The sequence below is a fragment of the Rhea pennata genome, chromosome 3 (assembly GCF_028389875.1).
Source record: "Rhea pennata isolate bPtePen1 chromosome 3, bPtePen1.pri, whole genome shotgun sequence".
In the NCBI taxonomy this organism is placed as follows: Eukaryota; Metazoa; Chordata; class Aves; order Rheiformes; family Rheidae; genus Rhea; species Rhea pennata.
Window position 1 is genome coordinate 121,833,367 of NC_084665.1, and position 15,205 is coordinate 121,848,571.

General features: G+C 45.6%; 1 protein-coding gene across 3 annotated transcripts in view; it reads left to right on the forward strand.

The window, feature by feature from the left end:
* The first annotated feature begins 313 nt into the window (after positions 1 to 313).
* The window catches only part of FKBP1B (FKBP prolyl isomerase 1B), a 48,423-nt gene continuing 33,531 nt past the window's right edge, over positions 314 to 15,205 (forward strand). The window contains exons 1-2 of one of the 3 annotated variants that reach the window (XM_062571187.1): positions 314 to 446; positions 3,987 to 4,034. In XM_062571187.1, coding sequence (XP_062427171.1) covers positions 410 to 446; positions 3,987 to 4,034 — 85 coding nt within the window. In that variant the 5' untranslated portion in view covers positions 314 to 409. The remainder of the gene's footprint in view (positions 447 to 3,986; positions 4,035 to 15,205) is intronic. The other 2 variants (XM_062571189.1, XM_062571188.1) reach the window with 2 other exon arrangements.

Genomic DNA, 15,205 nt, shown 5'->3' on the forward strand with positions numbered 1-15,205 from the left:
CCCGGGCGCTGCGGCGTCCCGCGCTCGGACCTGGCGGCGAGCTCGGGGCTGCCGCAGGCGGCACCGGCAGCTCCGCCCGTGCCCGTGCCCGTGCCCGTGCCCGTGCCCAGACCTCGGCTGCGGGCGGACAGACGGGCGGACAGCCGGCCGGAGCGCTGCGGGGGCTCCCGGCGCCCCCGACGCTGCGGGCGGCCCCTCCGCTGCCTCCTCCCCGCCCCTGCCCTGCATTGGCTGCGGGCGGCTGACGGGCAGCTCGGCGGGCCCCTGTCGGCCGGCCGCGGAGGGGCATGTCTGCACTGGGGGTCCGTGCCGCGCCGAGCCGCGCCGAGCCGAGCCGCGCCGCACCGCACCGCACCGCACCGCACCGCACCGCACCGCACGGAGCCGGGCCGCGCCGCGCCGCGCCGTCATGGGGGTGGAGATCGAGACCATCTCCCCGGGAGACGGTACGGGACCTGCCGGGACGCGGCGCGGCGCGGCCGCCCTGCGGCGCGGGGTGCCCGGGCGGGGATGCCGCCGCGCAGGGCTGCGCCGGGGGGCAAGGAGGCTCCGCGCTGGGGGGGGGGGCGGCCGCGCCGCCCCCGCGCCCCCGCCGCCCGGCAGCAGCCCGCCGGCTCCGCGGGCGGCAGCGGCAGCGCTGGGGGTTGTCGCCGGCCGCTGCTGACAGCTGCATAAACCCGAGCGGGGGGGAAGCGACTGGGGGGCGGGCGGGGGCCGGGCGCTCCCCCCCCCCACCCACCCCACGCCCGCCCCACGCCGCGCCGGGGCCAGCGCGCCCCGCTGCAAACTTTCCCCCGCGCAGCTGCCGCCCGCGGGCCGTCGGGGCCAGCACCGCTCGGGCCGGGCCGGCTGCCCGCGCTGCGCCCGCGGGGCGCCGCGGCTCCGCTCCGCGCAAGTCCGTGTCGTTGCGCTCTCCCGCGCTGTTGCAGGACCGGCGCGTAGCTCTTCGAGGCGAACGTCCTCGCTCCCCTACGGCCATAGGTACCGGTGTAGCAGGCCCGCTTCATCCCTGGCTAATAGGCGACCGTAAATAATTCGCTGAAGTCGATCGCGGCTTAACTTTCTTGGCCCAGGATCTTGTCTTTCTTTGAGTGTGGGTTTAAATTGGCTTCCCCCTCCGGGGATCAAATTCTTCTCCAACCGCACAGATGTAAACTCGAAATACTTCTGTGGGTGTAAGAAGTGTTGCAGTATAGGAGGGATGGCCATGATACTCATAATAGCACCATCGAGCTATTAAATCTATCAAGGCGCTCTTTGTATGCACTAACCAAATAAGGTTGTATGGAGTGTTTCTTTTGTTTGCAAGTCTTAATCAAAATCAGCTGATTTTAAACATTATCATAAAACCCCAGCCTTGGTCTTGAGAACCTCTGTTTCTAATTCAGCTGTGATATGAACGTATGCTGCTTCTCTGACTTTGCTGGTGTTGTGCTCACATAGTGGATTACGTGTCACTAAGGTCTGATACTCCTTTTCTGTGGTCTGTAATGGGTTATCATTTGAATAAAACCTGTTTTAGCAAGAGTAGGATTCATCCTGCATAACTTCTTTCAGGTCAGGTGTCTAGTCTAAAGCAGACATCTACATTTTTTCTGCACTCATCTCCTGAGGATAGTATGTCTTGCCTCTCTTGAGATAAATCCAACATATCCCAAGGCATTTCATAGAATCATAGAATAGTTAGAGCTGGAAGGGACCCCTGGAGATTGTCTGGTCCAACTACCCTGCTCAAGCGGGGTCACCTGCAGTATGTTGCCCAAGACTCTGTCCAGAGGGCTTTAGAATATCTTCAAGGATGGAGACTCCACAGCCTTTCTGGGCAACCTATTCCAGTGCTCAGTCACCCTCACAATGAAGAAGTTTTTCCTTATGTTCAGAGAGAATTTCCTGTGTTTCAGTTCATGCCCGTTGCCTCTTGTCCTGTCAGTGGGCACCACTGAGAAGACTCTGGCTCCATCCTCTATACGCTCTGCCTTAAGATATTTGTATACATTGATAAGATCCCCCCTCAGTTTTCTGTTCTCCAGGTTGAAGAGTGTCAGCTCTCAGCCTCTCCTCATATGAGAGATTCTTCTGTCTCTTCATCATGTTTGTGGCCCTTTGCTGACCCACTCCAGTATGTCCATGTCTTTCCTGTACTGGGGAGCCCAGAACTGGGCACGGTACTCCAGATGTGGCCTCACCAGGGCTAAGTAGAGTGGCAGGATCAGGTGATCCCTTGACCTGCTCACAACACTCTTCTTAATGCACCCCAGGATGCCATTGTCCTACTTGGCCACAAGGACACATTGCTGGCTCATGGTCAACTTGTTGCCCACCAGAACCCCCAGGTCCTTTTCTGCAAAGCTACTTTCCAGCCAGTCAGCTCCCAGCTTGTACTGGTACCTGGGATCATTCCTTCCCATATGCAGGGATTTGTACTTCCTTTTCTTGAACTTCATGAACTTCCTCTCTGCCCATTTCTCCAGCCTGTTGGGTCCCTCTGAGTAGCAGTGCAACCATCTGGTGTATCAGCCACTCCACTCAGTTTTGTATCAGCTGCAAACTTGCTCAGGGTGCTCTCTGTCCCATCATCATGGTCATTCATGAAGATGCTAAACAGTATTGGTCCTAATATTGACCCTGGGGGACACCACTAGTGAGTAGCCTCCAGCTAGACTTCATGCCGCTGACCACAACCCCCTGAGCCCGACAGTTCAACCAGTTTTCAATCCACCTCCGCTTCCTTTTTTTTTTTTTTTCCATTTTGAATAGAAGACTTTCAGAAGATGGGTGTGCAATAGCTGCCTGTATTTCATATGACTGAAGTTAAGAGACAACTCCCACCTTGGGATGACAGCAGTGGCCTGAATGGATATCTGCGTTTTGTGTTCTGTGCAACCCACAGTTAGAGATACTCCAGCCATCCACAGGCTGATGAACAAGGCTGTTCAGATGATGCATAGAAGCACCATCTTCTCAGTTTTATGTTACAAATTCCATTCACCGTATTGCCCTACCATCTTGCCATTTACTACTCACGATGTTTTTGGCATATAAGCTTATATGTTATCTGATGTGTAAGACTCCATAATGCATAACATGCTCTTGTGTTAATTCAGACCACAGCAGCCAGGGAGCTGAGTAGGAGATGAACTATCTGAATCCCCAGTTTCAAGCTTTTTTGGCAAGGTTGTTCGTTAATGATTAGTCTCACGCATTCTGTTGAGCCTGGGTCCTCTCCTAGCCAACACTGCTTCAGAAATCTGAGTTAGCTGCTTTGATAGGCCATTCCTTGGCACCTAGATTATCCTGGAAAATCTCCCTCTAGCTTTTAGTGTATTTGGCAGTACCTAGAACATGGAAAATGGAAATGGTAATTCCATTTCTCATTGGCAAGAAAATAATTTAAAGCCTTTCCTTTCAGTGTCACGATTTTGAAGGGAGCTACCAGGCTCTTACGAGAAGTCACTGCATCACTGCTTTGCTGTCACCTGAATACTGCAAACTTAAACTGCCTTTGTACATAAAATTTTTTTGAAAGCCCTACCCTGCTAATTACATATGCCCTTGTTAGATCTGTCTTGAGTGAAAGGCATTAGAAATGTGAATAGAAATGGAATGTTTTACCATGTCAAACTATGACTTTATTTGAAAAATTTTAGCAAAAATATTCTGAGAATTTTAAGGTTATAATCCAAGAAGCTTTGACAGTCCTTCTGCATTTACAGAATGTAAATGCACATATGATGCGTATGTATTTATGCATGTATAGGGAAAATTACATTAGTGTAAGGGAACTATTATTTCTCTTGCAGCTAAGTAGGAGCCAGACTGGAACTTTTATCCTAAATCATACCCATTCCAGTCCTGCATATTGGTGATCTGGATAAAATATAAGTCAATACAAATAGCAATCTAACATTTTCCACTTAAAGATAAACCTGCCTAGCCATACCGGTTCATCAGAGAAAATAAAAGAATAACCTTTATAATTTTAACAGGACGGACATTTCCGAAGAAGGGTCAGACGTGTGTGGTGCACTACACAGGTAAGGCATGTTCCAAACACTCTCTTGAAACCAGCTCCCTTGCACTCAAGAGTAATTTGTCATTTCCAACTGGTCGCTGTGGTTTTGCGTTGTTCTGCCAATCGTAATCCATTTCCTTATGCTCCGATGGATTTCCTGAATATTTGACTTCTCCTTGAGCAGTTCGTACTACAGCGTCTAGATGTGCTGGCTAGTAGATTTGCCAAGGGTGGTGGTTAATAGTGGTAGGTTCACAGATGAAACCCGTGGGCCTGAATCTTTAAGCCATTATAACCAGCTAATGAAATCAAGCATGAAACAGCGAAAATGCCGGGTTCATATTTTTGCCGCCTCTGATCTTGATGCAGACAGTTAATGATTGTATATATCTTAATAGCGTGTGCCTGCGTACTGGCAGTAAAATCCACTCCTGTTTGAAGAGATCAATACAAGGTCTATTTAACACCTTCTTTATGGACTTCTATGAGTCTTAAGTGGTGAGTTAGTTATTGGAGCTGTATATGGTGCACCTTTGCTCCGAGGGAAAATGTGCTTTACATCAGTGTGTAAAGCTACGTTTTGTACACTTACGTAAATTGTCAAATGAATGCAAAGACCTCTGCAGCCTGAGTGCCGGGCTCGTGAAATCACGAGCTGCCGTTTTATTTAGCCTTTTCCATAAGATGGCTAAATTTTGAGGAAGTGGGAATTGGCAGCTACTGATCTGGGCCTGCGTTGGTGAGGTGGTGCTTTCCTCTAGCACTCTGTAAAATAATCTCTCATAACTCCCACTTTTTTCCACTAAAGAAAGTTAACAAAGTCAACCTGTTTGTATTTTCGATAAGCTTCGCAGCATAGTTTCAATAATATCTCTCCTCAGCGGGTTACATGAGAGAATTAGTGCCCTGGTTTGAGGTGGAGGAAGTCTGGGTTCAAGTTCCTGTTAATTTGTGTGTTCAGAGTATTTGGTATGAGATTTTCTGGTTGGAATGAGAGTAGTGGGGAAGTGAACACAAATCTCCCATGCCAGTCAACTCTCACAGATATTCCTCTTTTCAGGTCCTTTAGATCTGAAAATAGATGTTTTGAAGCCATTTTTTTTGTGAAGATGTTGAAAGATAATGTTTCTGTTCCAGCACAAACTTCAAAGTTTTCATGAAACAAGATTACCACCTCTTACCCCTCTAACTAACTAGAGATAAATTTAACCGTCAGAATTGAAATAGGCAAAAAAGCAATCTAGCTCTGGTCTGTGGCTCCCACAAGGTGCAATTCTGCTGGATAACTTCAGAGAGAATGTGAATGGTGAGTATGGAGAGATAACAAAATGCTATGTACTCTTACTGAGATTAGATAACTTAGATAAGGCCATCGTAAACTGGCTTTTGATATAAGAAACTTCCTAAAATCGAATTAAATGGATCTCTAGCCCAAATTGTGTTTCCTCTATATATCTCGCTGTTGGTGCTGTGCACCACTCTCAGATTGGAACAGACATCAGAAAAAAATTGTAATCACAGTCTCAGTGCTGTCGCAATGCTTACATAGTCTTTGGTGGTGATGTTTTTAAAGGGAGCGCAGAGATAGTGGCTAAAATGATTTCTGCCTATGATCTATAAAGCATTTGGGAAAGATGAAATATAAATGTCGAGTCTTAAAACTATTTTATCTGAATACCGTATAACTTCTTTTTATTCCAGTGCTACTCTGGATATGCTTGAGATTCATCTTGAAATGATTTCTGTCCTATTTATGTGATCTTATTATGTCCTCACTGTACTTCATGTTTATCCTCAAAATACTCCCGAGTCTGCTTTAGCAAGTGGGCAGCTAAGTTTCAGAGATGTCCTGAGAGGTATCTAGAATATCTATTTTGCCATCTAAAATGGGATTTAGGAAAAATTAAGGCACCTAGGTGCAAGGAAACAATCCAGAAATCCTGGTTAGTACTTGGTAGCATGTAAAACTCAGTTTGCCCCGTGTGCAGTGGATGTGGCACCCTGAAGCTAAGCACGAATAGCTGTAGAGAAGTATCCCAGTCTGGGTAGGGAACCAGGTACCATTCAGATGAAGAGAGAAGGCACTTGGACCCCAGAGGAGCCTGACCTCGTTGGTGTGCTCTGGGCACAGCTCTGAATCCAGCGTGAAACACAGTAGTTACAGCCAGTTGCAGTCAAAAACACCACCTAAAGGAGACCATTTAATGTATAATAGCTAAACAGTTATTTCAGATATGGCCAGCCTGTATTCAGTTCCCTTTTCCAATGGAGGAGGCTCACAGCTCTATGTCCCACATCCTTAACTGCAAGTATTACGTTCTTGGGAAGAAAAAAAGCAGTAATTTTCTGCTGCCTCCAGTTTAAGCTGGACATTGAACAGCTAAGAGCACAAGAGCCAGGGGCAAGAAAGGGAGCAGGGAAAACAGAGTAATTGGTTTAGGCAGTCAAGCGAACCTTGAGGGAGTTGTGTTCCAGTCCCTGTCTTCAGGATTGTTTTGTCCTTTTTTTTTATCCAGTGATTTTCCCATGCAGTGGTACTTAGTCTTGACAGCTTGATAGGCCGTGTAACTTCTTGCAGTGGTCCTACAGCAGACACGCTATGTGTGTGCGATACAGCCCCTTAGCACAAACACAGTCAGTTCTGTGTTTCCTTTATGGGCTAGATTTGTAGAGCATGCACAGAAAAAACGTTGCCTGCCCACTCCACATTCATATCTTAAGAGTTCCTAGCAAAGAGGAGACCAGGAGGGGCTTACTTTTGCCAGAGCAGATTAGGAATTTTCAAGGAGATTCAAACAGTGGGCTGTGGGCTCTGTTTTGCCTTATTACCCCCTTGCCTTGCTCCTCCATGGATGCTGTAGATGTGCATTTGCCGTTTGATAAGGAGGGACAGCAGGAGCATGGACAGGAGCGAGCTGCTGTCACTACAGGAGTGAAAGGCCTGCAGCTTGCTTCTCAAGAGTCTTTTGGAAAAAGGGTAATCAGGAGCAAGCTGTCTGCATGAATTGTCCTGACAGTCCATCTGCAGCAGGCTGGAGGTCGAGCATCCCAACCTAATGCACAAGAAGCTGGGAGACAAAGTCTAGTACCCTGGACACTAGCCGAAACATTAGAGTCTTGTCCATTCATCCTCAAGATCTTACGGTTTTTGCACCTTCAAGGTAGGGTTGCTCACGAAGTAGCTTCTAGTCTGATGACACCACATGTTCCTGAGAAGTGGGAAATGATGACTAGAATCTCAAGATGATAGAGGATCGTAATGGGGTTTTACATTTTTCATATCAGTGCTCTGTCTAACAGGCTGTTACATGTGGTAAGTTCGCCTGTTTCTCTCCTTGTTCAGTTGCCCAGTCTGAGGAGCAGGCTTCGTGGTCTGATTCCCAAACATATCGTGATGCCTTAATGGAGAAACGTAAGTTCCAGTGGAAGCAGGAGTTAAGGTAGAGCCCCATGGGGGGACAGTTTAGAAGGAACCTCTAGTTTAAGCCTATCTTTTCTTTTCTCCCTTAAGGAAGTTATTGGCTGCACTCCAGTTAAAGTAGGATTTTTGGATTACCCTTCAGAAGTACCTAATTGTCCTTTCTGACTACATAAGGCGCCTTAGTGTCTAACTTTGGTACTGTAAATCACCTGCTAATTTTTCAGCTTTGCACAGCCTGAGTTAAGTACACAAATAGGTTCTTTGGATCATTGTGTAAGATTAGATAGGAGAACTGTGATAGAATATGAAACCAAGTCCAGATCTCAGTAGCTGGCTGAAGAATGTCATCAGATTCATGCATGTTTTAGCTTTGTTAGGAAATACAACATACATAATCATTTCCTCTTACCATCCAGCATCTATGTTGTGTCTGAAAAATTACCTGATACAATATTAAAGTAATAGGATTAATAGATACAGTAGTGTGCTGGCACTGAAATGCATTTCCAGCAGCAATGGTTTATGTCATGTTTTTGTCATAGATTTCCTTGAGCAAGCTTGTGAAAGCCTTTGGCAGCCTGCTTACTCCTTCTGTTTTCCATCTGCAAAATGATAGTTGTACTTTGTCTGCCTTGTGTAGACAGATGATGAGCAGTTTGGGAAATTAACTCCCTCCTTCTGTGTGCCTAACATTATGAGGTCCTAATCTTGATTGGGTCTTTAGTTTGCATTGTAGTAGCGATAGTAATACAAGTAAAAATTACAGTATCATTAGTTCTGGAGCACATTGACAGCATTGGAGCGTTTTCTGCAGTTTTTGTTTCCTGTGATTTAATTTTCTTGACTTTGGGGACATGAATTAGTAGTGCAGAATTGTCAGGGAAGGTCTATGAAGATGATGCCAAATGTGACCTGCAGTTAGAAAGGCCCCTAAATATGACAAAACCTGTGTTGTGGCTGGGAATGCTTTGTCCTAAAACCTCATTCTGGAAAGACAAGTCCTGTTTCTGGCCCTTCTGCTGAGTGGTGATGTGCCCTCAGACAAACGTTCTTTCTGTACGTCCCAAAGCTGCTCTCAGTAGTGCGAGGACAGCTCTTTTTCAAGGTGTTCAGAGGTGATGTTCTCTTGTGTTGTCCCAGGTAGCTTGTGGCAGAAATGAGTTCTTAGCCTCTCTATCTTTTGTTTGGCCTGCGTGTAAATCTGTGATAACAATGCTGTTGCCTTTTTTAAGGAGAAACTAGATGTATTTGTAGAGTGCTGGAACATACTTCTTTGAATGATGTTATAAAGGCACATAAAATTATTAGTTATTTATTACACTAAACTTCTTTGAGAGAAAAATTTCTATGGACATTTTTAGGCCTAGGCAATGAGCACAACATTCCACCAAATACTGGGAAATGGATTGTTTGTTTGTTTGTTTTTATAAATGCTTAAAATGGAATCCCCGGTTGAAGTAAATAAATACTGCTCCATTTACTTCAGATGAGTTGTACAGCTTCATCCTGTTTGAAGAGGTGAGCCTTTATTAAAGCTTTATTTGAACTAATGATTAGTTGTTCTTTCCCTAGTGATCTGGAGACAAACTTATATCATCTTATTTTTTCCATACATTACCAAAATTGCTCTATTTTTTTTTTTTTTAGCTTTGGCAGGGGTGTAATGTTTTAAGAGTTATGCCCGCATCTGTGAAACTGAAAGCTTTTTTTTTTTTTTTTACCTTTTTTCTAATAATAAAAGCAGACCACATAGATGCAGTTTAACAGTAATTTATAAAACATACTTGGCTTACCATGATTAAAAAGCAAAAACCATTTCCATTTAGCACAATACAAATATAATAAAATTCCCTTGAAATAATTCTTGCCAAAAAGAGAACAGTTTTCTGCCCATTTTTCTTGGATCAGAATCAACTCACTCTTAAGTGTATGTAGCAATAACCAGAAATCCGTCTATACTGACATATTCTCAAAAAGACTGATGTAAATCCAGAACAGCCTCACGGAGTATCGCATACTTGTCCGTGAACCTGAAAATCTGTGCGACTGGCTATACATTAATATAGCGTATTTTGTCCCACAGTAAGTACAAGCATCTATTTCTCTCATCCCCTTTTCAGTCACAGGTATGCAACTTCAGTGAGAGTTGTGTGTGTGGATCCGAGAGGAAAATTGAACTAACTAGGGAATTTAATCAAAATTCTTTGTCTCCAGGAAATTGCCTAGGTGGTTTTGGAAGAGGGTTGTGAACACTGCAATTAGAGCTATCGTTAATAAGAATTGTATTGTAACAGACATTAATTGAACCTTGAATTATAGCCAGCTAAATCTTGCTTACCTAGAAAGAACTTAATTGTTTTATCGAGCATGTTCTCCAGATATGTTGTACCGCAAGAGTATGGTGTCTGTCCATCTTTTGGAGCCTGCCAGTTTTCTGTATTTTTTTTTTTTACTTAAAGTAATCTCTTCAAATTGCCCCGGCTTGTAAAGATGAAAGCCTTTTACTACTTTAAAGTTCTTTGTGGCAGCTAAGCCCTTGTGAGCATGCATCCTCTTTCATCAGTAGATCACAACTGCAAAAAGTAGTTTGACTCTTGAACATGCAGCATATTCCTTTGATGTCCCACAGACATGATTTGCAAGTATTAAAACTCTCTCAATAAAATCAGTAAAAATTTCACCTTCACTTATTTAACATGGATCGGTTACCTTTGGAATTATTTTAATGAAGAGTTCAGCATGATAGCAATGAATCCGAAAGCAAAAGTTAGAGAAGAGATTTCTCCTATGCGTGTTGCTATCAGCCAACTGATTGAGTTCAGGCATATTACTTAGACCTTCACTTTTGACAGAAAAGGAGACTGTGCTTCACAAAATTGTCATGAAATTAATGACTGTAAGTACTGTGAGATTCTCTGTAGAAGGAGGCTGTTGATGTGAAAAATGATTTGATGGATAAAAAAAAGGTTCAGAAGTTTGTAAGAAAAATGTAATAGCTTCAGCAGTAAAATTAGTGAATTTAAATTGAACATATCAGATTGTTGCCTAATGGAAAAGGATCAGGGTGATAAACTGTAGCCTCAAGCTGCACAGTTGTTGCTCATGTGCACCGTATACCCTGTGTTACCATGGCCTGTTCCCATTGGTTTCAATGAAATTACTGATGATATTAGATATTATTTAATGTGGACAGGTGAGACAGAAAAGAAGCTTGAAATGATACAACTTAGTTATTCTTACTGGCAATCTCAGCTGAAACTATGTTTTGATTAAGTATTGGAAGTGCCTCACCTTAAAGATAGTCCACCTGGTCATGTTATTTGGAGATGTGCTCATATCTGTCCTTTGTGCAAAGCAAGTGAAGGCTTGAGGATTGTCTATAAACACTGTGTCTCATATTCATTTAGGTAAAAGAAGGGATGAGTTTCTTTCCTGCAGAGTAAAGATTAAAAAGAGATCTCTTCAGGGCAATAAATAGGATTGCAATCCTGGACCTCAGGAGAGCAAACTTTGGCCCCTTCAGGGACCTGTTTGAAGGAATCCCATGGGTTAGGGCCCTAGAAGGAAGGGGAGTCCAAGAGAACTGGTTAATATTCAAGCATCACTTTCTTCAGTCTCAAGAGCGGTGCATCTGTATGAGTAAGAAGTCGAGCAAAGGGGGCAGAAGACTTGCATGGATGAGCAAGGAGGTCCTGCCAAAACTAAAACAGAAGAAGAAAGTACACAGAATGTGGAAAAAGGGGCAGGCCACTTAAGAGGATTATAGGAATGTTGACAGAGTGTGCAGGGATGTGATGAAGAAGGCCAAGGCCCATTTGGAATTAAATCTGGCAAGGGATATCAAGGATAACAAGAAGGGATTCTTCAAATACGACACAGCAAAATGAAGACTAAGGAAAATGTGGGCCCACTGCTGAATGGGGTGGGGACCCTGGTGACAAAGGCTACAGAGAAGGCAGAATTACTGAATGCCGCCTTTGCTTCAGTCTTCACTGCTAAGGGCAGCCCCCAGGAATCGCAGAGCCTGGAGATGAGAGAGAAAGTCTGGAGAAAGGAAGACTTTCTCTTGGTGGAGGAGGATAGGATTAGAGATCATTTAAACAAATTTAACACCCACAAATCCATGGGCCCGGATGGGATGCACCCAGGAGTGCTGAGGAAGCTGGCAGATGTTGTTGCCAGGCCACTCTCCGTCATCTTTGAAAGGTCCTGGAGAACTGGAGAGGTGCCTGAGGACTGGAAGAAAGCCAGTGTCACTCCAGTCTTCAAAGAGGGCAAGAAGGAGGACCCAGGAAATTACAGGCCAGTCAGTCCACCTCCATCCCTGGAAAGGGGATGGAACAGCTCATTCTGGATGTCATTTCCAGACATATGGAGGGAAAGAAGGTGTTCAGGACTAGCCAGCATGGATTCACCAAAGGGAAATCCTGCTTAACCAATCTGATAGCCTTCTCTGGTGGAAGGACTGGCTGGATAGGTGAGGGGAGAGCAGTGGACGTTGTGTACCTTGACTTCAGCAAGGCTTTTGACCCTATCTCCCATAACATCCTCCTAGATAAGCTCAGGAAGTGTGGGTTGGAAAGGCAACTAGCTGAAAGGCAGAGCTCGGAGGGTCATCATCAGTGGTGTGGAGTCTAGTTGGAGGCCTGTGGCTAGCAGTGTCCCCCAAAGATCAGTACTGGATCCCATCCTGTTCAACTTCTTAATCAATGACCTGGATGAAGGGACAGAATGCCTCCTCAGCAAGTTTGCTGATGACACCAAGCTGGGAGGAGTGGCTGACACACCTGAGGGCTGTGCTGCCATTCAGAGAGACCTGGAGAGGCTGGGGAGTTGGGCAGAGAAGAACCTCCTGAGGTTCAAAAGGGCAAATGCAAAGTCCTGCACCTAGGGAGAAATAACCCAATGCACCAGTACAAGCTGGGGGCGGACCTTCTGGAGAGCAGCTCTGCAGAGAAGGACCTGGGAGTGCCGGTGGATGACAAGTTGACCATGAGGCAGCAATGTGCCCTTGTGGCCAAGAAGGCCAATGGTCTCCTGGGGTGCATTAGGAAGAGTTGTCAGCAGGTCGAGGGAGGTGATCCTGCCTCACTACTCAGCCCTGGTGAGGCCACATCTCGAGTACTGCGTCCAGTTCTGGGCTCCCCAGTACAAGAGAGACATGGAGCTACTGGAGAGAGTCCAGCATAGGGCTACGAAGATGATCAGAGGGCTGGAGCACCTGCCCTATGAGGAACGGCTGCGAGAGCTGGGCCGCTTCAGCCTGGGGAAGAGAAGACTAAGGTGGGATCTTATCAATGTGTACAAGTACCTGAAGGGAGGGTGTCAAGAGGATGGGACAAGACTCTTCTCAGCAGTGCTTAGCAATAGGACATCAGGCAGTGGGCACAAACTGAAACACAGGAAGTTCTGCCTGAACATAAGGAAAAACGTCTTTCCTGTGAGAGTGAGGGAGCACTGGCGCAGGTTGCCCAGAGAAGTTGTGGAGTCTCCTTCTCTGGAGATATTCAAAATGCACCTGGACACAATCCTGTGCACTGTGCTCTAGGTGCCCCTGCTGAGCAGGGGGGTTGGGCTAGATGATCTCCAGAGGTCCCTTCCAACCTCAACCATTCTGTGATAACATATACAGGCTCTTTCCCCCCTGACGGGGACTTCTCTGTCAGTATGAATATGCTCAACAATTTCGTGACTACAGACTTCTATTTTGGAGCACCTGCTAAACTCTGCAGGATTTCCTTTCAGGGAGGGACATCATGCTCCATTCCTATATGCATAGAAATGAAATTGCTAGCAAATAATTAAACCTCCTACTCTTACCGCACAAAAGCCTGAAAGAAGTTGATTTCTAGTTAAAAAAAAAAAAAAAAAAAAAGTTGTAAAGCAGGTTATATAATTTGACAGAGAGCTAATAGCCTCTGTTCATCAAGTTTTTAAAACTCAGAAGTAATCCAAATCAATCCCCTCTTTTAGAACATCGGATTGTTATTTTTCAAATGAAATGTTTTTGCTGGACCCCACTGGCAGTTATTTCCAGTGATCCCAACTCTGTGCCACTTTGCCTACTTAGAGCACATCTAATGACCAGGGCCTGAAAGGCTTGCGTCACTTTGTGATAATTAGAATTGCAGATCTTCACAAGAATGAAATAGATTTCTAATAGATTTATGGGGGCGGAGGGGAAGCAAAATATTACTCAAACCGCTGTTGGATCTGGGGCTGCCTAGTACACTAAATGGTGTTTGTTCATGTAAAAGTACAAACAGTTACTACATCAACGAAGTGAGAAACTCCATAGGCTTGTCTCCCTTTATTGATAAAGCAGAGCAGCCATCACCATATTTACTGAATTAAGAAGTCTAAACTGGGAGCCTAGTTACTCCAGGCTGCCTAGATAGTTAGCCTTTGGCTATGCCTCTCTATTGATTAAAGGGCCAAATCCTAAGTCAGGCATCTCCACTAGGCAGTTGTTGGAGGGGGATAATTTTTGTTTATTTATTTTTTAATCGGACAACATGCAGTGTCATCTCTCTGCAGCGGATACGTGGCAGCCACTTTGCGGGCGCATTACGCTGGCGGTCGCTGCTGAGCAGCCAGAGATCTCTGCATCTCACGAGCTCGGCGGGTTGGTCCTAGCGCTGCGGTGGTTTGCGTGGGAGATCCCCGGGGAAGGCCGTGGCCGTGGAGCTCGGGAAGTGCCTTTTGGCTTGGCTAAGCGATCGCACGGGAGGCCTCGGAGGAAAGCCCCGCGGCTGCGGGAAGCAGCGATTCGGCGCTGGCAGGCGTTCTGCTGAGTCTTGCTGAACCGGTGCCAGGGGGCTGCCAAGGGGGCTTTATATCCAAAGCGACATCTTTCAATTGAGATATATTATTTAGCTTCAGTTACTCAAGGGCATTATAAATCTCACTTAATTTTTTGTGTGCCTGCTGGCTGCAAAGTTTGTACTCCCTTGCACATCGCTCACCGCAAAGGGCTCCTGGATGTTTTAGCCGTGGCGTTGACAGACGGAGCCGGCGCATCTATGTAACTAGGGCAGCTGCAGACCTATGCGGCTGGACGGCGCAGTCCCTCGTCTCCCGTCCAGCAGAACCCCTAAGTCTTCCAAAACTCAGGGTTTTAACTTTCAGTTTGTAACTTTAATTTGTAATTCCCCCTCTGCCCCTGCTCATGATGTTCCAAGCATGGTTTCCTCTTCCAGACCTCCTTCATTCATCCTGCGTAATTACTAGTTCTTATTTATCTCTTGCTGGTCTAAATCACTTCCCTTGCACATTTAATGACGCGACTACCTTATTTTAGAGAGATTCTCTTCTTTGAATCTGTTCTCCATGTGAAACCGAAGTGTTTTGCTTTGGTAAGGGTGTCTCCTGGACACAGGAAAAGCCCTAACGCTTAGTTCATTTTCCAGTCTGGGATTACTGCTCATGCTACACCCTCGGATGCATTGCGTTGGCTCAGCCTAGTTTGAAATGGCCAAAGTGCTAATGCTATTTCTGGTACTTCCAAGCCCACTGAAGTTGCTGCTGTTGCAATGTTAAAAGCATCAATGTTCTGTTGAAATTCTTTAACCTCGATTAGAAAAAAATAAAGGGGAAAAATGTTTGGAAATTACAAAATAATACTGTGGAAGAATTATAGTTAGGGTTAGGGTGGCTTATAATTTCATTCTGCTCTGGATAGGTTTCTTGCTGTGCTACAAGCAGGGGTTTCCAGGAGGAGAGCAGGGTGCTTTGGGAAGTGAAATCTAGCCATATCTAGGGCACATAAAAGA